General features: G+C 46.6%; 1 protein-coding gene across 6 annotated transcripts; it reads right to left on the reverse strand.

Annotated features, from left to right (window-relative positions):
- Positions 1–1,072: 1,072 nt before the first annotated feature.
- Positions 1,073–25,212, reverse strand: sh3kbp1 (SH3-domain kinase binding protein 1). 6 transcript variants are annotated; one of them, XM_045702652.1, is made up of 19 exons: positions 24,936–25,212; positions 21,005–21,162; positions 16,790–16,892; positions 15,138–15,244; positions 13,847–13,991; positions 13,576–13,649; positions 12,266–12,355; positions 10,234–10,303; positions 9,981–10,075; positions 9,418–9,519; positions 9,254–9,305; positions 8,051–8,128; positions 7,099–7,237; positions 6,937–7,007; positions 6,536–6,609; positions 3,327–3,473; positions 2,366–2,592; positions 1,913–1,976; positions 1,073–1,796 (listed from the first exon to the last, which is right to left on the reverse strand). In XM_045702652.1, exons 1-19 carry the CDS (start codon positions 24,937–24,939, stop codon positions 1,758–1,760), a joined length of 1,839 nt encoding a protein of 612 aa, XP_045558608.1. In that variant the 5' UTR covers positions 24,940–25,212; the 3' UTR covers positions 1,073–1,757. The 6 variants fall into 6 exon arrangements, with proteins under 6 accessions (XP_045558608.1, XP_045558607.1, XP_045558606.1 ...); XM_045702651.1 differs by having other exon boundaries at positions 6,536–6,621; XM_045702650.1 differs by having other exon boundaries at positions 6,536–6,645.
- Positions 25,213–26,842: the final 1,630 nt, after the last annotated feature.

The following is a 26,842-nucleotide window of genomic DNA, read 5'->3' on the forward strand; positions in this document are numbered from 1 at the left end:
GGGGGTAGGGGGACAGACACAGAGTAACTGATACCGTGGCTCTCCCTGGGGGTAGGGGGACAGACACAGAGTAACTGATACCGTGGCTCTCCCTGGGGGTAGGGGGACAGACACAGAGTAACTGATACCGTGGCTCTCCCTGGGGGTAGGGGGACAGACACAGAGTAACTGATACCGTGGCTCTCCCTGGGGGTAGGGGGTCAGACACAGAGTAACTGATACCGTGGCTCTCCCTGGGGGTAGGGAGACAGACACAGAGTAACTGATACCGTGGCTCTCCCTGGGGGTAGGGAGACAGACACAGAGTAACTGATACCGTGGCTCTCCCTGGGGTAGGGGGACAGACACAGAGTAACTGATACCGTGGCTCTCCCTGGGGGTAGGGGGACAGACACAGAGTAACTGATACCGTGGCTCTCCCTGGGGGTAGGGGGACAGACACAGAGTAACTGATACCGTGGCTCTCCCTGGGGTAGGGAGACAGACACAGAGTAACTGATACCGTGGCTCTCCCTGGGGGTAGGGGGACAGACACAGAGTAACTGATACCGTGGCTCTCCCTGGGGGTAGGGAGACAGACACAGAGTAACTGATACCGTGGCTCTCCCCTGGGGGTAGGGGGACAGACACAGAGTAACTGATACCGTGGCTCTCCCTGGGGGTAGGGGGACAGACACAGAGTAACTGATACCGTGGCTCTCCCTGGGGGTAGGGGGTCAGACACAGAGTAACTGATACCGTGGCTCTCCCTGGGGGTAGGGGGACAGACACAGAGTAACTGATACCGTGGCTCTCCCTGGGGGTAGGGAGACAGACACAGAGTAACTGATACCGTGGCTCTCCCTGGGGGTAGGGGGCCAGACACAGAGTAACTGATACCGTGGCTCTCCCTGGGGGTAGGGGGTCAGACACAGAGTAACTGATACCGTGGCTCTCCCTGGGGGTAGGGGGTCAGACACTGAGTAACTGATACCGTGGCTCTCCCTGGGGGTAGGGGGTCAGACACAGAGTAACTGATACCGTGGCTCTCCCTGGGGGTAGGGAAACAGACTCAGAGGCACACAGAAACAGCTTGGTTGATGTTTTTTTTATTAAAAATCGGCACACATCCATACTCTTCATCTTTAGAACACTGGAATATAAAAGTCTATTTTACTTTCACGGAGAGCAATGACCAAGAAAAAAACAAGACACTTTCTCTTTGTCATCTGAAAGAAAGAAAGAAAGGAGGGAAGGAAGGAAGGAAGGAAGGAGGGAAGGAATGAGTCTAAAACCGGAAGGAAGGCCACAGTGAGGGGTTGCAATGAAAACCTTGTAATTTGACGCACACAGACACAAACAGGAGGAATAGGTGTTCCAGGTGTTTTGAGTACCGTGGTGACAGACAGGTGAGAACTTGAGGCCACTCCCCTGATGTAGAGCACTCCAATCAGCTTGCAGGAAACAAACAAATAAACAAGCCTTTTCAACACAAACAAACTAACAGACGGAGGGAGAGAGGGAGGGAGGGAGTGAGGGAGGGAGTGAGGGAGGGAGGGAGGGAGGGAGGGAGGGAGGGAGGGAGGGAGGGAGGGAGTGAGTGAGGGAGGGAGGGAGTGAGGGAGTGAGGGAGGGAGGGAGGGATTGGGAACGTCTGTCATTTTTGTTGTTGTTTTTTGGCACAAACTAGTTCGGCTGAACTCTGCCTCGGGATGATGTTAAACTCTGGCTGCAGTGTGTGGTGATGTCATCAGTGTGCGCAGCGGAGGGGTGAAGGGTCATTTAGCTAAACTCTTCTTAATCTGCTCCACCTCGATCTGAAAAACACAAACACCAAATGTATAGATAAGATGAAACTATCAGTAGTAAATGCATGTTGTTAAGCACTAGACAGGGAGCATCACCATGTGTGTGTGTGTGTGTGTATATTCACCTGTAGAGTAATGCGGATCCTCTTCTCCTCTTCCAGGTCACTAGACAACTGCTTCATCTCCTGCCTGGGACAGAGACAATACACGCACACTATTAACACACACGCAAACTCATATGCACACGCACACACACACACACACACACACACACACACACACACACACACACACACACACACACACACACACACACACACACACACACACACACACACACAACCGATGTGAAATGGCTAGTTAGTTAGCGGTGGTGCGCGCTAATAGCATTTCAATCAGTGACGTCACTCGCTCTGAGACTTGAAGTAGGGTTTCCCCTTGCGTTGCGGCGCGATGGGTAACGATGCTTCGTGGGTTGTCAGTTGTTGATGTGTGCAAGGGTCCCTGGTTCGAGCCCAGGTTGGTGCGAAGAGAGGGACGGAACCTACACTGTTACACACACACACACACACACACACCTGTGTTGGCTCTTCAGCAGTTCTACGGAGGCTCTCAGCTCTCTAAGCTGTCCTCTCAGCTCCTCCAGGGTGGGTGTTGGCCTACGCTCAGGGGAGGGACTTAAACCGGAAGAGGTGTGGTTTACAGTTGAAGGGGATGGGCTTGTTGGGTGGAGGGCCAGGCTTCCTGTGGAAAGTGGGGGGAGGACCGCAGGCTTGGGGGGCAGCACACACTTACTGTCAGGTACCTGTGGGGTTTATCACAAATCAGGATACATGAGTTAGCCAGCTAACTTACTGTCAGGTACCTGTGGGGTTTATCACAAATCAGGATTCATGAGTTAGCCAGCTAACTTACTGTCAGGTACCTGTGGGGTTTATCACAAATCAGGATTCATGAGTTAGCCAGCTAACTTACTGTCAGGTACCTGTGGGGTTTATCACAAATCAGGATTCATGAGTTAGCCAGCTAACTTACTGTCAGGTACTTGTGGGGTTTATCACAAAACAGGATTAATGAGTTAGCCAGCTAACTTACTGTCAGGTACCTGTGGGGTTTATCACAAATCAGGATTCATGAGTTAGCCAGCTAACTTACTGTCAGGTACCTGTGGGGTTTATCACAAATCAGGATTCATGAGTTAGCCAGCTAACTTACTGTCAGGTACCTGTGGGGTTTATCACAAATCAGGATTCATGAGTTAGCCAGCTAACCTACTTACATTTTTATTAAAAATGCCACATTTATTAGGAAAATATGCTTGAAATGGGCATGGATTGATTATATTGTTCTACAGCTACCCATATTCAAGTCTAGGTTCATTAAGGAACCTGAAACCTTTGCTATTTCTCAATGTTTATCAAAGTTAGTTGGCTAACTTGATTGTCCTGCTTTGTAGTATAATCCCCTGTGTATACACACAGACAACATACACTCTGATTCACAGCTAAGATACAGGTTAATCATGAAAACAATTCTTACAGTGATGGTGAGAAGTGCTTTCCTCTTAGAGACATCTACTGGTCTTGGACACAAGGAGTCCTGCTCCTCCTCCTTGTCTCTGTCCTTCTCACTCTTCTCCTCCTCCACCGCAGGAAAGTTCAGCAAGTCAATACTGGACAGAGAAGACTGAAAGAGAGAAGAGGAAGTAGAGAGCAAGAGAGAGAGAGAAGGGTGTCATCAACACGTTACGGGAAAAAGTATGTGTGTGTGTGTTTGTGTGTGTGTGTGTGCAGGCACGTGCACAGATAGAGCCCTATGGGTGCTGGAGCACTTGCTCTTTTTATTAAAAGATGATTTGACCATTAAACTAGATGACTTCTCATAAACTCTGAATCTCTAATGATTTGACCACCTAACTAGATGACTTCTCATAAACTCTGAATCTCTAATGATTTGACCATTAAACTAGATGACTTCTCATAAACTCTGAATCTCTAATGATTTGACCACTAAACTAGATGACTTCTCATAAACTCTGAATCTCTAATGATTTGACCACTAAACTAGATGACTTCTCATAAACTCTGAATCTCTAATGATTTGACCACTAAACTAGATGACTTCTCATAAACTCTGAATCTCTAATGATTTGACCACTAAACTAGATGACTTCTCATAAACTCTGAATCTCTAATGATTTGACCACTAAACTAGATGACTTCTCATAAACTCTGAATCTCATAATGTCCCCTCCCTGCAGCCGCGTAGCAGGGTGAGTTTGAAGTTAAAATCATCAGTAGTAGGTTACTTTGGAGTTGCTAGCATGTGCTGTCTCACGGTCAGGTACAGAGAAGGGGGCAACTGCAGTCCGACTGTCAGTAGCAGAACATATTCAAATCAAGTAAAGACTAGCTTGTTTTGCAAGCATAGCCTAGATAACTAGCTGATTCATCTAGCCTACATTAGCGATGATCCGATGATAATCACTCCAGTAGTGGTTATAGCAAAGATACTTAACCTATCTCCCTTTAAATCTTTAGTTCTAGGTTGCTTAAAGGCGCTGCATAGTCAATCCGGGGTCTGCATTGGCCGTACAGCATTTACTGCGATACAGCCTCTGTAGAAGTCAGGGCATTCATACTTCTTGTGCTTTGCGGATCAGAGCAGAGCTGTTGTCAAGGATGTTGTCAAGGAAGTGTGTTCATACAGGAACTCCAGCCCCCACCTACCGTCAACCAATCATGTCAATGCGGAGCTATACGGAGCCGCATTTTACAAAATTTGGTAGGCACACGGTGATGCAGTACGGAAGGTAGGCACACGGTGATGCAGTACGGAAGGTAGGCACACGGTGATGCAGTACGGAACTCGAGTTGGCCTCTGCAAGCCTCCGGGGGCTCCGCAATTGCGTCACACCCTCAGTACAGAGCTTCCGGATCGCATCACTGGAGGAAGCATAAATTCACTTCTAGTCTACAATGTGTGATGAGTCAGTGTGTTTCTGCAAAAAATGTAGACTTATGTTAAAACAAATAATGTCGAGTTTGGCTAGAGGAACAGTAGAAAAGGATGAATGGAATTAAAGCTGGAATCCTAGTTGCTACATCCATTTAGGACTTAGAAATGAATGATCTGTGCTCATTGATTCTTTCAGAATATAACTTAGAAATGAATGATCTGTACTCATTGATTCTTGAAGAATAGAACTTAGAAATGCCTCAAGAGCTTAGTTCAACTGTCACACTTCATCAGGACCCAAAATATAAGCTTGTTTAACTCCAATGTTTGTAAACAATGTAAATATAAACAAACGCTGAAGCTTCAAAACATGGTTAAAACTATACATTTGATATCATGGATGGTCAGTCCTTGTATCCATAGCTCTATCTAGGAATTTGTTATTGTTTCAATGAAGGATTGTAGTTTTAAGTAAAATACATTTGGCCGTGGTTGAGTTTGTGCCCCCGCCGCACCCCTCTCCTGTTTTTTTAAAGCTACGGATCCAGATCACGTTCCACGCATGTATTATTTAACACACATTCTGTTCTTAGTAGCTGCTGCTCCCTTCCTGCTCTCTTTCCTCACCCTCTTCTGAACCTGGATGATGGAGCCTACTGTATCTCTGCCTCTTATTTCTGAACAGCTGAAATAAAAACGCTGCGGTGATTTGAACAAACATGCCAGGATATTATGACGGCTACAGCCATCTCTGTCTGCTGTAATGGATGTTGCAGTTGCACAAGCAAGATGCAGTCCGTGCGACATTGCATTGGAGCAAAAACAATCTGCGTTTTGTGTGACGATGTAGGCTAATCTTTGTAGTGGCTGCCATATAATAACCATTACCCAGAGTTGCTGAAAAAGAACACGACTACTTTGACTGTCTGTGTCTTGCTTGTGTTTGATATCCTGTCTAGATAGCTGCATGCAACTCCTCACTTGAGTTTTGCATTGGTGCAAAAAACCGATCTGCTAGTTTATAGGAACATGTTGCTCATGTCTATTGTGTACTACATGAAGTCTGTAGGCTACACCAGACAAAAGCTTCATCGCTGATCAAGGAGGGGGAAGCAGCAGTAGAGCACTGAGCAGCAGCTATGTTGAGCACCTGCCCCGCATGGCTGCGCATGGCCCTGTGTGTGTGTGTGTGTGTGTGTGTGTGTACACTCACTGTGCTGATGATCTGGGAGCGTGGTCTGTGTGTGTGTGTGTGTGTGTGTGTGTGTGTGTGTGTGTGTGTGTGTGTGTGTGTGTGTGTGTGTGTGTGTGTGTGTGTGTGTACACTCACTGTGCTGATGATCTGGGAGCGTGGTCTGTGTGTGTGTGTGTGTGTGTGTGTGTGTGTGTGTGTGTGTCTGTGTGTGTGTGTACTCACTGTGCTGATGATCTGGGAGCGTGGTCTGTGTGTGTGTGTGTGTGTGTGTGTGTGTGTGTGTGTGTGTGTGTGTGTGTGTGTGTGTGTGTGTGTGTGTGTGTGTGTGTACTCACTGTGCTGATGATCTGGGAGCGTGGTCTGTGTGTGTGTGTGTGTGTGTGTGTGTGTGTGTGTGTGTGTGTGTGTGTGTGTGTGTGTGTGTGTGTGTGTGTGTGTGTGTGTGTGTGTGTGTGTGTACTCACTGTGCTGATGATCTGGGAGCGTGGTCTGTGTGTGTGTGTGTGTGTGTGTGTGTGTGTGTGTGTGTGTGTGTGTGTGTGTGTGTGTGTGTGTGTGTGTGTGTGTGTGTGTGTGTGTGTGTGTGTGTACTCACTGTGCTGATGATCTGGGAGCGTGGTCTGCGGTCGAGGACTCTTGGTCTCATTGCGGTTGGATGGTTTAGTTTTTCTGTAGACAAGACTACAGAGTCCAAGTCAACCACATCTACACAGACACACACACACCATACAACCATTATAATGCTAATCTATAGGGACAATTCTAACATTTAACCAGAGACTAGGCAATCAAACAAACACACAGTTTCCTGATCTATAAGAAGGGTTGCTAATTCCTTGCATTTGGACAGAGAGATGAAGAGAGAAAGAGAGATAAAGAGATAAAGCCAAACCTCTGTCTCTTGAGTTAGCCGACTCCCCTGCTCTGACTGGACTAATGTCCGGTCACATAACTGTCAAATTGACCCTGATTGACCCCTTGTCCTGTCAAACTCACCAATATCTTTTGACCTGTCAGAGGCAGGATCTGGAGTCACAGCCCCACCCTCAAACTTAGGGCTCTCGCACCTGAACAGGTAGACCAAACAACAACTTTAGTGTGTGTTGATTTGTGTGTGTGTGTGTATGTGTGTGTGTGTGTGTGTGTGTGTGAACTGACGGTACAGTAGGAGGTCTCTCAGGTCTGTCAGGGCGTCGGGGAGGGAGGTGGGAGGAGCTTGTCTTTGGTGGGTGCGGCTTCTTTGGAGATTTGGATGGGAGGGTGGGCTTAGGGATCTCGCCAACCTTCACCTCCTCACCTACACACGCACACAAGTTAACAAACACATATATGTATACGGACAGGGTAAAATAGTAGGTCTCTGAATGGGAACGTCATACACACAGTCACACACGGTCAACATAGAGGTGAGGTGTCAGCCAGCTGAAGAGCTGGGGAGAGCTGCAGCATAAGGCCCAAACAGGCTGAATAGGGCTCAAACTAGCTGAATAGGGCCCAAGCAGGCTGAATAGGAACCCAAGCAGGCTGAATAGGAACCCAAGCAGGCTGAATAGGAACCCAAGCAGGCTGAATAGGAACCCAAGCAGGCTGAATAGGAACCCAAGCAGGCTGAATAGGAACCCAAGCAGGCTGAATAGGAACCCAAGCAGGCTGAATAGGAACCCAAGCAGGCTGAATAGGAACCCAAGCAGGCTGAATAGGAACCCAAGCAGGCTGAATAGGAACCCAAGCAGGCTGAATAGGAACCCAAGCAGGCTGAATAGGAACCCAAGCAGGCTGAATAGGAACCCAAGCAGGCTGAATAGGAACCCAAGCAGGCTGAATAGGAACCCAAGCAGGCTGAATAGGGCCCAAGCAGGCTGAATAGGAACCCAAGCAGGCTGAATAGGGCCCAAGCAGGCTGAATAGCCATATAGGGTAGTAGTCATAGAGAGAGCAGTAGTCAGGCTGCAGCAGACATAGCAGATCATACTGGAATAGTGCAGTATAGTATTGGTAGTAGTATAGTAGTAGTTGTATAATAGTAGTACTGTAGTAGTAGTATGGTAGTACTTCTGTTGTCATCAGATCTGTGAGGCAGAGTTTAGTATTTGTAGTAGTACTATAGTACCTTTGTTGTCGTCAGGTGGTCTATGAGGCAAGTGCTCGGGGCGCTCCGGGGGTACCTTTCTGACTTCCGATCTTTTCTCTACAGGTCACACAGGGGTCAGGGGTCAACTCAGGGAGACATTACTGACACTCCTCCCTAGGTCTTTGGTTCTCTCTCGTTCTATCTCTGTCTATCTGTCTGGTTTAATTATCTCCATAGCTAACGGTTTCTGCCTCTCTCCCTTAAACACACACAGAAAAGAGAGGAGCGGACATGGAGATAGAGAGAGCATTGAGATGCACACAAAATGGTACCAGTGTCTGAGCAGAGAAGAGCAGAGAGAGGAGAGACAGAGGATTGAGATAGAGGACAGGTAAGGAGAGATAGAGGATGGAGATAGAGGAGAGAGAGGATTGAGATAGAGGATGGAGATAGAGAGAGATAGAGGATTGAGATAGAGGATTAAGATAGAGGATTAAGACAGGAGAGATAGAGGATGGAGATAGAGGAGAGATAGAGGACTGAGATAGAGGATTGAGATAGAGGACAGGTAAGGAGAGATAGAGGATGGAGATAGAGGATGGAGATAGAGGACTGAGATAGAGGACTGAGATAGAGGATTGAGATAGAGGAGAGAGAGGATTGAGATAGAGGATGGAGATAGAGGAGAGAGAGGATTGAGATAGAGGATGGAGATAGAGGACTGAGATAGAGGATTGAGATAGAGGACTGAGATAGAGGATTGAGATAGAGGATGGAGAGAGAGGAGAGAGAGGATTGAGAGAGAGGATTGAGATAGAGGACTGAGATAGAGGATAGAGATAGAGGATTGAGATAGAGGATGGAGAGAGAGGGTTGAGATAGAGATAGAGGACAGGTAAGGAGAGATAGAGGATGGAGATAGAGAGAGATAGAGGACAGGTAATGAGAGATAGAGGATGGAGATGGAGGAGATAGAGGATGGAGAGAGAGGATTGAGATAGAGGATGGAGATAGAGGATGGAGATAGAGGACTGAGATAGAGGACTGAGATAGAGGATTGAGATAGAGGATGGAGAGAGAGGGTTGAGATAGAGATAGAGGACAGGTAAGGAGAGATAGAGGATGGAGATAGAGAGAGATAGAGGACAGGTAATGAGAGATAGAGGATGGAGATGGAGGACAGGAAAATTAGGGGAGAAAAGGGAAGAGAGGAGAGGAAAAGAGAGGTGAGGACAGGATTACCTGTGGTGTGTTTAGCTGAGGGGGCACTGGGGGGAGGCGGCTTCTTTGGTCTCTGCAAACACACACGTGCACATGCACACACACAAAGTCATTTTGCTCTCATGGAATTTCCTTCCTTGAACACTGCGATAACAGTATAAATCCAATTCTATTGTGTGTCTTACCTCTTTCTCTACATCAGGAATTAGCAGCTTGACAAAGTTATCAGGGAAGACTCCCTTTCTCCCCCCTACCTCCCCCATCCACCAACCCGCGTCAGCACAGTCCTACAACACACAGAATCCACATACGCAGGTTATACACATGCACACACCCCTCTCTCTCTCTCACACACACACACACACACACACACACACACACACACACACACACACACACACACACACACACACACACACACACACACACACACACACACACACACACACACACACACACACACACACACGTACCCCCCCACATTCTGAAATTGCATTTTTGTCCCCTTGAGTTTAATCATTGGAATGTAATACAAAACGAGGCAACAGTGTGCTTTAGGACCATGAGGACACCTCCAAGCGGTCGGGTAGGCTGTTTGGAGTATTAATTTGACTGGATAAAAAATAAATAATGATAATTATACCCCCCACTTCTAAAAGCGCCCCTGCACACACACACACACACACACACACACACACACACACACACACACACACACCCACACACACACACACACACACACACACACCCTGTTAATGATGGAGACGACCTCTCCCTCTTTGATTGACAGCTCGTCTTCGTTCTGGGCGTCGTACGGGAAGATGACTTTACACAGCTCACGGCCTGAGAACCAGTCAGAACAAAGACAAACTCTGAATCCCAAAAGTGTATTTCTAGCAAATCAAGAGACTCAGCATCATTATCTTATTCTAGGTATGAATCAGGAAGTGAGACAGACTGTCCAATGAGAATCTAGAATATCCCAGGCCCCTCACTCTCACCTTTCACCTTGCCCTCAGGTTCCGCCTTCATAGTTTCCGGGGCAACAGAGGGTGATTTCCTAACCTGTGCCTAGAGGAGTGGAGGGAAAAACACACACACACACACACACACACACACACACACACACACACACACACACACACACACACACACACACACACACACACACACACACACACACACACACACACACACACACACACACACACACACGATAATCAGGGGATCAAATCCGAACAGACTGGGCTCTGTGTGTGTGAGTGTGTTTGTTTGTTTGTATGTATAGTTGTGTGTGTGTAGTGTATAAGGGGCTGTTGTTATAAGGCTGGAATGGATCCCTACGCTATGTTTGTGGAACAAGAGTGGCTCTTCAACAGGAAACACACACACAGAGCCTGGTCTGTCTCAAACACACACTTCTCTGTTTCACACTCAGTAAACCACCCACTCTCCCTCCCCCTCCCTCCCTCTCTCACTCTCCCTCCCTCTCTCTCTCACTCTCCCACCCTTATTCACTCTTTCTCCCTCCTACCCTTCCATAGCTCACTCCATCCCTCTCTCTCCACCCAGTCTAGTCCGAGTTGTACTAATAAGAGTAGTGGGAGGCACACACACTCACCTACCAGTACACAACTGGTCAAACATCGTTAAAGTAACGTCAGACTGTGACACACAGCTGGATACTTCCTCAGCCCTCAGGTGAAGAGACATTCTAGTCTAGTACAGATGTTAACTCTAGACACAGTTTATTTTAGGGGGAACAATCTGATCCTGCATCTGTGTCTAAATGCTACTCCCCATAACTACCCATGGTAACCCCCCTCCCCAGCTAATCCCCCCCACCCCCGCACCCCCATTCATTAGAGAACTGAGACTAGACTTCCCATAAACCATCACTACAGCCACCCGCACAGCAGGACAGGCTGCTAAACATCCTACACACACAGACACACACACACACACACCGTGACACGTACCCAAACTCACATACTCAAACACACACACGACAAACATAGATTAGCACACGCATTCACACCTTGACAAGACACACCCTGAAGAAAACGTAACCCTGCCACCATCCAGACAGTCCCTTTACAAAGCAGATTCAACACTAATACAGCGAGAGACGGAAGAGGAAAAAGTCAAGAGAAAGAGAGAAAAGGAGAGAGATGTAGCTGTCTTACCCTCCACAGTGACCCAGTGTATGTCTGTGTGTGTACACGTCGGAGAAAACCCCCAATGCCTCCCTCTTCCTTCCTCCCTCCCTCCTTCCCTCCCTCCCTCAGTCCCCGTAGAGCTCTCTCTCACTGATGAAGGGAGTGTGTGTATGTGTGTTTGAATGTTTGTAATGAGAGGTACTTCCTCTGCTGTGAAACTGAAAGACAGGAAAAGGCGGAGTCTGGACTTCCTTTCTCTCATTTACACACACAAATGCTGACATAATACAGGTAACTGCCAAAATAAAGGAAACACCAACATAAAGTGTGTTAATAGGGCGTTGGACCACCACGAGCCAGAATAGCTTCAATGCATCTTGGCATAGATTCTACAAGCGTCTTGAACTCTGTTGGAGGGATGCCATACCATTCTTCCACCACAAATTCCATTATTTGGTGTTTTGTTGACGGTGGTGGAAAACGCTGTCTCAGGCGCCGCTCCAGAATGTCTCATAAGTGTTCAATTGGGTTGAGATCTGGTGACTGAGACGGCCATGGCATACGGTTCACATCATTTTCATGCTCATCAAACCATTCAGTGACCACTCGTGCCCTGTGGATGGTGACTATGGGGCATAGCAGCCAAAATAATGGCCTGCCCAGCATTTGTATACATGTTAAATGCTTAATTAACTCAGGAACCACACCTGTGTGAAAACATCTGCTTTCAATATACCTTGTATTCCTCATTTACTCAAGTGTTTCCATTGTTTTGGCAGTTACCTGTATATGCACTATTATGTGTGTGTGTGTGTGTGTGTGTGTGTGTGTGTGTGTGTGTGTGTGTGTGTGTGTGTGTGTGTGTGTGTGTCACCTTCTCTCCCTCTGTGTCGATATCTTCAGATGCAGGTCTCAGTCTGATGGGCTGGTCTTTAAAGATGTCACCGAACCCGAACCCTCGAACCTGGAGACACACATTACCACTACTATAGTTAACACAACTACACTATTACTAACTATAGTTACCACAAATACTGTTATAACACATTCAATGTATCATGACACTGTTATTAAACTACACTTACCACAAAATATATATATATATAAATATATATATATCTCACACACAGACACACACACACACACAGAGACACACACACACACACACACACACATTCAAAAGTTTGGGGTCACTTAGAAATGTCCTTGTTTTTGAAGGAAAAGCACATTTTTTGTCCATTAAAATAACATCAAATTGATCAGAAATACAGTGTAGACATTGTTAATGTTGTAAATGACTATTGTAGCTGGAAACGGCAGATTTTTTATGGAATATCTACATAGAGTTTCAGCCATTTTGAGCCTGTAATCGAACCCACAAATGCTGACGCTCCAGATACTCAACTAGTCTAAAGAAGGCCAGTTTTATTGCTTCTTTAATCAGGACAACAGTTTTCAGCTGTGTGAACATAATTGCAAAAGGGTTTTCTAATGATCAATTAGCTTTTTAAAATGATAAACTTGGATTAGCTAACACAAAGTGCCATTGGAACACAGGAGTGATAGTTGCTGATAATGGGCCTCTATATGCCTATGTAGATATTCCATAAAAAATCTGCCGTTTCCAGCTACAATAGTCATTTACAACATGAACAATGTCTACACTGTATTTCTGATCTATTTTATGTTATTTTAATGGACAAAAAAAGTGCTTTTCCTTCAAAAACAAGGACATTTCTAAGTGACCCCAAACTTTTGAACGGTAGTGTGTATACAGTACCAGTCAAAAATTTGGACACACCTACTCATTCCAGGGTTTTTCTTTATTTTTACTATTTTCTACATTGTAGAATAATAGTGATGACATCAAAACTATGAAATAACACATATGGAATCAAGTAATAACCAAAAAAGTGTTAAACAAATCAAAATATATTTTAGATTTGAGATTCTTCAAAGTCGCCACCCTTTGCCTTGATGACAGCTTGCACACTTTTCCAACAGTCGTGGCTGTTTTTCATGGTTCGGGCTAGGATACAATGACATTCTAGACGATTATGTGCTTCCAACTTTGTGGCAACAGTTTGGGGAAGGCCCTTTCCTGTTTCATTGTGACAATGCCCCTGTGCACAAAGCGAGGTCCATAAAGAAATGGTTTGTCAAGACAGACAGATAGATAATGACCTTTTTGGGTTGAATTTCTCCGCTGTCAGAGCGACTCTCTCCTCCATCACTCTCGCTGCCTGGACTGTCTTTACCTACACACGAAAGCACACACATATAAAATGACCATTTAGGCTTATAATTGCATTAAAAACCATCTCGAGTTCTGCAGAATCATATAACTGGATTTCCTTAAATTGTTTTCAAATGTATTCATACGCATCTGTCATTTCATGCTAATAAAAAACATTTGACCAGTGATGCATGCAATGCACGAGTGTGAGTGACTCACTGGTCCTGCTGCTGCGTAGCTCCTCCTGTGATGACCTAGTGGATGTGTCTAGTGAAGCGGGGGTGTCCTCCAGCTCTCTAGTGAAGTTGGAGGGAAACATCCCTGTCTTACCATTCAGACTGCCCTCCCACCAGCCCTCCTCCACCTGAACACATGAAACATGAAGGGAGAGTGAACTTATCTGAGGGTGGAATCAAAACCACAAGGTTCTGGTCGGGAGACCTGCACACTATCAACGGCTCCAAGAAAGCTAGCTCCCATGGGGAAGTTAATATACCTGCTTATGAATGAACGCAGGGTCACTACCGAATCATAATCTGGTTTAATAGGTCTGTCATGTGGCCACAAGAGGGAGCAGTAACTACAGTAAAGAGAAAGTTGAAACACACACAGCCAAACATACAGTCCGCCTCCCATCTCACCTCCCCCAGCATTTCAGCCTCCCTTCTCACCTCCCCCAGTATGTCAGCATCCCCTCTCACCTCCCCCAGCATGTCAGCCTCCCCTCTCACCTCCCCCAGTATGTCAGCCTCCCCTCTCACCTCCCCCAGTATGTCATCCTCCCCTCCCACCTCCCCCAGTATGTCAGCCTCCCCTCTCACCTCCCCCAGTATGTCAGCCTCCCCTCTCACCTCCCCCAGTATGTCAGCCTCCCCTCTCACCTCCCCCAGTATGTCAGCCTCCCCTCTCACCTCCCCCAGTATGTCAGCCTCCCCTCTCACCTCCCCCAGTATGTCAGCCTCCCCTCTCACCTCCCCCAGTATGTCAGCCTCCCCTCTCACCTCCCCCAGTATGTCATCCTCCCCTCTCACCTCCCCAGTATGTCAGCCTCCCCTCTCACCTCCCCCAGTATGTCAGCCTCCCCTCTCACCTCCCCCAGTATGTCAGCCTCCCCTCTCACCTCCCCCAGTATGTCAGCCTCCCCTCTCACCTCCCCCAGTATGTCAGCCTCCCCTCTCACCTCCCCCAGTATGTCAGCCTCCCCTCTCACCTCCCCCAGTATGTCAGCCTCCCCTCTCACCTCCCCCAGTATGTCAGCCTCCCCTCTCACCTCCCCCAGTATGTCAGCCTCCCCTCTCACCTCCCCCAGTATGTCAGCCTCCCCTCTCACCTCCCCCAGTATGTCAGCCTCCCCTCTCACCTCCCCCAGTATGTCAGCCTCCCCTCTCACCTCCCCCAGTATGTCAGCCTCCCCTCTCACCTCCCCCAGTATGTCAGCCTCCCCTCTCACCTCCCCCAGTATGTCAGCCTCCCCTCTCACCTCCCCCAGTATGTCAGCCTCCCCTCTCACCTCCCCCAGTATGTTGATGACATCTCCTATCTTCAGCTCTAACTCGTCCTCATTCTGGGGAACATAGCTAAATGATGCCTTACACCTCCTCTGGCGGATCTGATCTCCTGGAAACACACACACACACACACACACACACACACACACACACACACACACACACACACACACACACACACACACACAAATTATTTAATTATGTTCACAAATATTATTTGTAGCCCACTGCACATATACTAAACAACATATACAGTGCATTCTGAAAGTATTCAGAGCCCTTGACTTTTAAAACATTTGGTTAAGTTACAGCCTTATTCTAAAATTGAATAAATTTAAATGTTTCCTCATCAATCTACACACAATACCCCATAATGACAAAGTGAAAAAAGGTTCTTAGAAATGTTTTCCAATTTGTTAAATTTAAAACAGAAATACCTTATTTACATAAGTATTCAAACCCTTTGCTATTGTACCAAAAAATGTCTACAGCATTGAAGGTCCCCAAGAACACAGTGACCTCTATCATTCTTAATGGGAAGAAGTTTGGAACCACCAAGACTCTTCCTAGAGCTGGCCACCTGGCCAAACTGAGCAATCAGGGGAGACGGGCCTTGGTCAGGGAGGTGACCAAGAACCCGATGGTCACTCTGACAGAGCTCCAGAGTTCCTCTGTCGAGATGGGAGAACCTTCCAGAAGGTCAACCATCTCTGCAGCACTCCACCAATCAGGCCTTTATGGTAGAGTGGCCAGGCGGAAACCACTCCTCAATAAAAGGCACATGACAGCCCGCTTGGAGTTTGCCAAAAGGCACCTAAAGGACTCTCAGACCATGAGAAACAAAATTCTCTGGTCTGATGAAACCAAGATTAAACTCTTTGGCCTGAATACCAAGCATCACATCTGGAGGAAACAAAGTACTGAGTAAAGGATCTGAATACTTATGTAAATGTGATATTTCAGTTTTGTATTTTTAATAAATGTGCAAAAATGTCTAAAAAACTGTTTTTGCTTTGTCATAATGGAGTATTGTGTGTAAATTGATGAGGGGAAAAAATGATTTAATCCATTTTAAAATAAGGCTGTAACGTAACAAAATGTGGAAAAATTGAAGGGGTCTGAATACTTTACGAATGCGCTGTAATATATTGTCTCTGTCCAATGAAAACCTCTTATTTCTAAAACAGAAACATTTCAGGAAATTTAAAAAATTCAGACCGTTTCCCATTAACGAACTTCATAAGAAATGTTTAATACATTTTATTGGTCCTAGAGTCATGAAATGTTTCTGTTGAGGGGAGTTACTGCGTTCAATATATTTAAAAAAAGGCTAAAATTAAGTTAGGCGGTTTTCATCAGACGGCGACGATACATAGTACTGTTAGTATAGTGAATAATTATTTTAGTGAAAGGTAGAGCTACAAATGTGTGCATGTGTGTTGTGAGAAGGACATAGGATAACCTGACCCTAAATCCATATCTCACTAATAGGATCTGTGTTTGAGCAGGGGGATTATAACCTACCTAAGGACCTGTGTGTGTGTGTGTGTGTGTGTGTGTGTGTGTGTGTGTGTGTGTGTGTGTGTGTGTGTGTGTGTGTGTGTGTGTGTGTGTGTGTGTGTGTGTGTGTGTGCGCAGGGTGGGGGGGGCTTACCTTTCCTGGCTGGTCGTAGGCTGGGCTCAGACACAGGGCTTGCACTGCCATTGGAGAGATCAGACTTAGGCCCCGCCTCTCTCTTCACATCCTTCTTTATCTCCTGGACAAAGACAGACAGACAGACAGAGAGAGACAGACAGAGAGAGATAGAGAGAGACAGACAAAGAGAGATAGACAAAGAGAGAGAGACAGAGACAGACAAAGAGAGATAGAGAGAGAGAGAGAGAGACAGACAAAGAGAGATAGACAAAGAGAGACAGAGACAGACAAAGAGAGATAGACAAAGAGAGAGAGAGACAAAGAGAGATAGACAAAGAGAGAGAGAGAGAGACAGACAGAGTTTGCAAGTTTGTTTTAGATCTGTGTGTTTGTCTTGTGTCCCACCTATTAACCAGATGCTGGAGTTGTATGTCTGTCTGTAACCCCAGTGACCTAACCCTAACCCTTACCCTAACCCTTACCCCTAACCCTTACCCCTAACCCTTACCCCTTACCCTTACCCCTAACCCTTACCCCTTACCCTTACCCCTAACCCTTACCCTAACCCTACCCCTAACCCTTACCCCTAACCCCTAACCCTTACCCTTACCCTAACCCTACCCCTAACCCTTACCCCTAACCCTTACCCCTAACCCTTACCCTTACCCTAACCCCTAACCCCTACCCCTAACCCTTACCCCTAACCCTTACCCTTACCCTAACCCTACCCCTAACCCTTACCCTAACCCTTACCCTAACCCTTACCCCTAACCCTAACCCCTAACCCCTAACCCTTACCCTTACCCCTAACCCTTACCCTAACCCCTAACCCTTACCCCTAAACCTTACCCTAACCCTTACCCCTAACCCTTACCCCTAAACCTTACCCCTAAACCTTACCCCTAACCCTTACCCTAACCCACTTATTAACCAGATGCTGGAGTTGTATGTCTGTCTGTAACCCCAGTGACCTAACCCTAACCCTTACCCTAACCCTTACCCCTAACCCTAACCCCTTACCCTAACCCTAACCCTTACCCCTAACCCTTACCCACCTATTAACCAGATGCTGGAGTTGTATGTCTGTCTGTAACCCCAGTGACCTAACCCTTACCCCTAACCCTAACCCTTACCCCTTACCCTAACCCTTACCCTAACCCTTACCCTTACCCTAACCCTTACCCCTTACCCTTACCCTAACCCTAACCCCTAACCCTTACCCCTTACTCCTAACCCTAACCCTTAACCTAACCCTTACCCTAACCCTTAACCAACAGTGAGCAACAAGAGCCACACACACACACACCTTGCTCAACCCTAACCCTAACCCAAAACCTAACTTCATGTCCACAGCCTGGCTCAACCCTAACCCTAGCCATAATCCTAAACCTAACTTCATGTCCACAGCCTGGCTCAACCCTAACCCTAGCCATAATCCTAAACCTAGCTTCATGTCCACAGCTTGGCTCAACCCTAACCCTAAACCTAGCTTCATGTCCACAGCTTGGCTCAACCCTAACCCTAACCCTAAACCTAGCTTCATGTCCACAGCTTGGCTCAACCCTAACCCTAACCCTAAACCTAGCTTCATGTCCACAGCTTGGCTCAACCCTAACCCTAAACCTAGCTTCATGTCCACAGCCTGGCTCAACCCTAACCCTAACCCTAAACCTAGCTTCATGTCCACAGCTTGGCTCAACCCTAACCCTAAACCTAGCTTCATGTCCACAGCTTGGCTCAACCCTAACCCTAACCCTAAACCTAGCTTCATGTCCACAGCTTGGCTCAACCCTAACCCTAAACCTAGCTTCATGTCCACAGCCTGGCTCAACCCTAACCCTAAACCTAGCTTCATGTCCACAGCCTGGCTCAACCCTAACCCTAGCCATAATCCTAAACCTAGCTTCATGTCCACAGCTTGGCTCAACCCTAACCCTAAACCTAGCTTCATGTCCACAGCTTGGCTCAACCCTAACCCTAACCCTAAACCTAGCTTCATGTCCACAGCTTGGCTCAACCCTAACCCTAACCCTAAACCTAGCTTCATGTCCACAGCTTGGCTCAACCCTAACCCTAACCCTAAACCTAGCTTCATGTCCACAGCTTGGCTCAACCCTAACCCTAACCCTAAACCTAGCTTCATGTCCACAGTTAATGCAGTTATCAGTCAAATGTATTGATAAAGCCCTTTTTACATTAGCCGATGTCACAAAGTGCTGTACAGAAACCCAGCCTAAAACCCCAAACAGCAAGCGATGCAGGTGTAGAAGTTAGTGTCTTTCCCTTTCTTCTTACATAAACTATCACAAGACAGTGAAGACCTGATGTAATGTGTATGTAATGTCCTACAGCTGCAACATACACTGCCCTTTCCTTCCACACACACACACTGTGTAGTTCATAGTTCTTTAATGCATTTGTCACGATGCAGTTTCATAATCGCTGCCCTGCATCTACTATAGCTCACTGGAGCAACGACACACACACACACACACACACACACACACACACACACACACACACACACACACACACACACACACACACACACACACACACACACACACACACACACAGTGTGTCAGAGTATAAGTGAGTATGTTTCTGTCTAGAAGGAAACCAAACTGAAATGACGAAGGGAAGAGGTTGAGATTTACAATGTCAGAACAGGAAACACCTGCTTACTGTACACGGACAGACACACACACACACACACACACGTTACTGACAATTCATGGGACCCATCTGGTGAAACCCTTTCCCTCTGAGATGAATGTTCTCCAGCTTGGTCCCCTGGGAAGCAGTATTTTTTTACATGTATTTTTGCAGCCCAGCACTAACACACCAGGGCCTGTATCCAATAAAGCTGCAATATGTCACTTTTTGGGCGACCCGACAAAATTATTACATAGAAATGTGAGTTATTCTCATTGAAAGCAAGTCTAAGAAGTGGTAGATAAGTTCTATGTGCGCTATTTCTATGCTTCGTGTTTTTAACTTTCATTTTTGCGTATTTTACTTTTGATTTTGTACACCAGCTCAAAATACAATATCCATGTAATGTTATTCATCATGATCTAAATATCAGCACTTAAATAAATAAATACAGGCCCTGATTCACTGATATCCTCTCTGCTCTATCAGCCATTGTTGATGGTGTCCCTAATGTCTGGACTCCTTCACTCTTGTGGCTGTAAAAGCATTGGATTGGTGTGAGCATGGACTAGGAGAGGGTTTTCACCATATTACTCCTGTCCTTTCCTTTTAAATCCACGAGGGGGAGTGAGCAAGGGCACACTTTAGGGAGAAGTATAATAACATTTGTAATTCTGTGGTCTGAGACAATATACACACCTGCACATGTGCGCACCCACACACACACCACAGGGTGCGTGGCATCTACAGTAAGTTCATAAGGGGAGTGAACAAATGCACACTATTGAGAAAGGGAAGAGAATCCTAACACACACACACACACACACACACACACACACACACACACACACACACACACACACACACACACACACACACACACACACACACAGATGATGACGATGAGTTTTACAGTATTAAAAACTGGATTAGAAAATAATGCCAGCTTGAATTTTGCTCTTTCTTTCATCCATCTCTCTCCTATCTTTCAGCTGTCCCTAGCACATTCTGTGTGGCTCACTACAGCAGAGACAACAAAACATACGGCTTAACTGTCCCCCCCAACACACACACACACACACACACACACACACACACACACACACACACACACACACACAAACGGACCACAGGGTGAGTGTAATCTGAATGAGCAGTGACATTCTGTCAAAAACATAACAGAATATTTCACTCATTATTATAGAATCAGTTATGGGAGAAAAAGTTCAGCAAAACTCGTTCTGTTCTATTCTACAGTAGATGTCTCTATCATTGACCTTTGGGGGATACAGAAACACACAACAATGTGTTCCTGTTTGCCTGTATCATTTCTACTTCCTCTACTGGGAAAGGAAGTGGACGCTTCCCCCTTCACAACACACACATCCCTGTGAGATACTGGTGTCAGTGTGCATCTCACAGTGCAGCACCTGGTCTCCCATCCAGGACATTCACAGAACATGTTTGTATGTTCTTCACAGTTCATTAGGCTAGCCATTAAAGAATATTTAGTCTCATAGAACACAATATAGGCACAACAACATTGATGTGTGAGTGTGTGTTGTCATTGTTACTCACCCTGACAAAGTTGTCTGGGAACAGCCCCCTCCGTCCGTCTATCTCTCCTTCCCACCATCCTCCGTCATCCTTCGTTACCTTGACGATGATGTCACCAACATGCAGACTCAACTCATCCTCCTGTTGAGCCTCGTAGTCAAACTCTACCACCACCTCCACTGGACACACACACAGACACACAGATACACACACACACACACACACACACACACACACACACACACACACACACACACACACACACACACACACACACACACACACACACACACACACACACACACACACACACACGATACCGACACACACACACACAAACACAGATACACACACACACACAGATACCGACACACACACACACACACACACACACACACACACACACACACACACACACACACACACACACACACACACACACACACACACAAACACAGATACACACACACACACAGATACCGACACACACACACACACACACACACACACACACACACACACACACACACACACACACACACACACACACACACACACAGATACCGACACACACACACACACACACACACACACACACACACACACACACACACACACACACACACACACACACACACACACACAGATACCGACACACACACACACAGATACCGACACACACACACACAGACACAGATACCGACACACACACACACACACCGACACACACACACACACACACACCACACACAGACACAGATACCGACACACACACACACACACACAGATACCGACACACACACACACACACACACACACACACACAGATACCGACACACACACACACACAGAGACACAGATACACACACACACACACACAAACACAAACACAGATACACACACACACACACACAGATACCGACACACACACACACACACACACACACACACACACACACACACACACACACACACACACACACACACACACACACACACAGATACCGACACACACACACACACACACACACACACACACACACACACACACACACAGATACCGACACACACACACACACACACACACACACACACACACACACACACACACACACACACACACACACACACACACACACACACAGATACCGACACACACACACACACACACACACACACACACACACACACACACACACACACACACACACACACACACAGATACCGACACACACACACACAGATACCGACACACACACAGACACAGATACCGACACACACACACACACACAGACACAGATACCGACACACACACACACAGACACAGATACCGACACACACACACACACAGACACAGATACACACACACACACACACACACACACACACACACACACACACACACACACACACACACACACACACACACAGACACAGATACCGACACACACACACACACAGATACCGACACACACACACACACACAGACACAGATACCGACACACACACACACAGATACACACACACACAGATACCGACACACACACACACACAGATACCGACACACACAGATACCGACACACACAGATACCGACACACAGATACCGACACACAGATACCGACACACACACACACACACACACACACACACACACACACACACACACACACACACACACACACACACACACACACACACACACACACACACACAGATACACACACACACAGATACACACACAGATACACACACACACAGATACCGACACACACACACACACACACACACACAGATACCGACACACACACACACACACACACACACACACACACACACACACACACACACACACACACACACACACACACACACACACACACACACACACACACACATACACAGACACCGACACACACACACACACACAGACACAGATACCGACACACACACACACACACAGACACAGATACAGACACACCCCCACAGACAGAAAGACAGACAAACAGACAGACAGACAGAAAAATACAAAACTATTTAGACTGAGACTAAAAAGGTAATTCTGCCAGTTGAATTATCTCAGCACCATACCAGTGTCTATATGTGAAAACGATGTGTTGCTATGATCTGTGGTTAAAAGGATAGGGTAGGATTAAAAGTTAAGAAAACAGTGATTTTCAAAACCTGCAACAAGTTTCTAGCCAGAGGGAGGGTATTTGATTGCTCCCTATGTCACCATGAATCTCATACTGTTTGAAAATCACTTTTACAACTTTTGATGATGTGATCAGGTTTATATTACATATATTTTATATTAGACACTGGTATTGTGCAGGAGAAAATGAGGTTTAGAAAAGTGGTTTAGTTGCCCTTCAATAGCTAACAAATAGGACACAGAATTTGAAGAATGGGTAACACTATTTATTGCTAAAGGCCTGAATCCTAATGTTCCTGATTTACACAATAGTTGAGTTTAAGTGTACGCATCTCAAGTTAAGATTGCGCCCAATGAGAATACCTCTGTTTGTAAAAAGACAAATACAGAGATTGCTGTCATAGTTGCGTGGGTAGTGGTGGTAGGGAGGGGGGGTGGGTGTAACTATGGGAACGGTGGAATGAGAGGGAGGACGGCTATGACTCAATCTCCCTCCTCCTCGACCCCAACCCCTAAAACACCCTTTCTCATTCTCTCTGTATCTATCTCTATCTACCTTGTGCCTCTCTGTACTGAGAGAAGAGAGGAGAGCTGGAGAGGAACCAGAGGAGTGTAGCAACTAAGCCTGTAGACATAACACACTCCCACTCTGTAGTACAACACACACACACACACACACACACAGCCCCCCTCCCCCCAGCATCTGTGTACTGGATGGGTCTGCTCTGTCCTGACCTTTCTCCAACAGCTGCAGTTAGTTTAGATAAGACCAAGCCACACACTCCCACACACATATGGAAAAAAGATGCCCTCTTTTTCTCACTCAAAACACGCATTCTTGGTCACGGTACACACACACATTCTTATACACTCACACTCTGATTGGCTGGAAGCTTGATGACACACACTGCAGCTGCATCATGAATATCACCATCGCCATGGAGGTGCTGCGGAGGTGTCTGGTTACCATGGGGACCAGGACTCCAACTCAGGGAGGGACTCAGGTGATGTCAGTGCTGGTGTGTGTGCAGGGGTGGTCCATTTTTAGCTTAGTGGGCCTGTCTAACTTGTTGGGGTTTTTTTACGCGAAATTATACAAAAATGGTCCTGTGTGGGGGCCTCAAAGAAAAATATGGGCTGATGTGTTAGAAATATGTGTGTGTCTGTGTGAATCTGTGTATTATCAGTGTATTATCAGTCACAGGTAGGGGGTGGCTAAGACATGCACTACAGGGACATAATGAACAGAGAAGAGAGGGGAAGAAGAAGAGAGGAGGAAGAGAGGAGGGGATATGGCATAGCAACACACCAGCAGTCAGTGTTACAGTAAAGAGCATGAAGCTGCGTTCTGTTCTCTTCCTGTGTTCTCCCCCCACCTCCCCCTTGGGTTTACCGGGAGGAGCTTCACTACCACTCAGTAACTCTACAACTAAACATATTTACACTCAGTTAGGCTATATTCCAGCAAAGACAATGGGACGAGGAGAGAGAGAGGGAGAAAATAAAAATGTAAACGTGTCAACATCTGTAACTCATCAGTCTTCTTACTCTGTCTGCCGCACACACGCACGCGCGCGCGCGCGCGCACACACACACACACACACACACACAAACGCCCACGCATCGCGTTATGGTCATCAGGACACGCAGCTAACAAAAATACAGCCTACATTCAACATCTCTACTGTACAGTCTCCGGATGTGTCCCGTTGTGTTTGGGTTTCTGTCCGTTAAAATGTTAAATGGACGCATCACAACGGTTAGAAAAACCAAAACACATCATTGTCTTCTCATCTTACCCATCTGTTCCCGTGACGCTCCGCTCCTGCTGCAGGGACTACCGTGTTTAACTGGAAACACAGGAATCTTGTTATTTGGTGGACCGAGTACGACCCCCAGCCTCCCGCACGAGAGCTCCGTTATGAACGCGCTGCAGCGGGAGGAACGCGAGATCGAACCATATTCCTTCCGCTTTCTCCCCGGTCACACCAGAGAGCAGCCAGAAAGCGGAAAAGCGCTGATGTACAGAACGCTCTGCGCGCTCTCTCTTTCTCTCTGCCCTGCATTGAACTGCGTACCGCTTCTGTACCACAAATATCGCGAGAAATCAAGAATCTTCCCCCAAAATATTAGGTGCGTTCCAGATACACAAACTATACCAGTTCTTTATAGGCCTATAATATTGATGTGGCTCCTATTTTTATTTTATTTTTTATTTCACCTTTATTTAACCAGGTAGGCTAGTTGAGAACAAGTTCTCATTTGCAACTGCGACCTGGCCAAGATAAAGCAAAGCAGTTCAACACATACAACAACACAGAGTTACACATGGAATAAACAAAACATACAGTCAATAATACAGTAGAACAAAAGAAAACAAAAAGTCTATATACAGTGAGAGCAAATGAGGTAAGTTAAGGCAATAAATAGGCCATGGTGGCGAAGTAATTACAATATAGCAATTAAAACACTGGAATGGTAGATGTGCTTCCGATCCTGTAGGTTCATGCTATACAACATTCGCAGAGTACGACCCTGCCTTACACAGGAAGCGGCGCAGGTCCTAATCCAGGCACTTGTCATCTCCCGTCTGGATTACTGCAACTCCCTGTTGGCGGGGCTCCCTGCCTGTGCCATTAAACCCCTACAACTCATCCAGAACGCCGCAGTCCGTCTGGTGTTCAACCTTCCCAAGTTCTCTCACGTCACCCCGCTCCTCCGCACACTCCACTGGCTTCCAGTTGAAGCTCGCATCTGCTACAAGACCATGGTGCTTGCCTACGGAGCTGTGAGGGGAACGGCACCTCCGTACCTTCAGGCTCTGATCAGTCCCTACACCCAAACAAGGGCACTGCGTTCATCCACCTCTGGCCTGCTGGCCCCCCTACCTCTGCGGAAGCACAGTTCCCGCTCAGCCCAGTCAAAACTGTTCGCTGCTCTGGCACCCCAATGGTGGAACAAGCTCCCTCACGACGCCAGGACAGCGGAGTCAATCACCACCTTCCAGAGACACCTGAAACCCCACCTCTTTAAGGAATACCTAGGATAGGATAAAGTAATCCTTCTAACCCCCCCCCCCCAAAAAAAAAGATATAGATGTACTATTGTAAAGTGGTTGTTCCACTGGATATCATAAGGTGAATGCACCAATTTGTAAGTCGCTCTGGTTAAGAGCGTCTGCTAAATGACGTAAATGTAAATGTAAAATGTGCAGAAGATGAATGTGCAAGTAGAGATACTGGGGTGCAAAGGAGCAAGATAAATAAATAAATACAGAATGGGGATGAGGTAGGTAGATAGATGGGCTGTTTACAGATGGGCTATGTACAGGTGCAGTGATCTGTGAGCTGCTCTGACAGCTGGTGCTTAAAGCTAGTGAGGGAAATATGACTCTCCAGCTTCAGAGATTTTTGCAGTTTGTTCCAGTCATTGGCAGCAGAGAACTGGAAGGAAAGATGACCAAAGGAGGAATTGGCCTTGGGGGTGACCAGTGAGATATACCTGCTGGAGCGGATGCTACGAGTGGGTGCTGCTATGATGACCAGTGAGCTCAGATAAGGCGGGGCTTTACCTAGCAAAGACTTGTAGATGACCTGGAGCCAATGGGTTTTGCGACGAGTATGAAGCGAGGGCCAACCAACAAGAGGGTACAGGTCGCAGTGGTGGGTAGTGTATGGGGCTTTGGTGACAAAACGGATGGCACTGT

The sequence above is a fragment of the Salmo salar genome, chromosome ssa19, assembly GCF_905237065.1.
Source record: "Salmo salar chromosome ssa19, Ssal_v3.1, whole genome shotgun sequence".
Lineage (NCBI taxonomy): Eukaryota > Metazoa > Chordata > Actinopteri > Salmoniformes > Salmonidae > Salmo > Salmo salar.

Excerpts from the sequence above, each read along its gene's own strand:
- sh3kbp1 (XM_045702650.1), bottom strand. Across the intron at positions 9,306-9,417 it reads TTCCTGATGTAGAGAAAGAG|AGACCAAAGAAGCCGCCTCC; the intron begins GTAAGACACACA and ends GTGTGTTTGCAG. Across the intron at positions 1,797-1,912 it reads GGATCCGCATTACTCTACAG|ATCGAGGTGGAGCAGATTAA; the intron begins GTGAATATACAC and ends TGTGTTTTTCAG.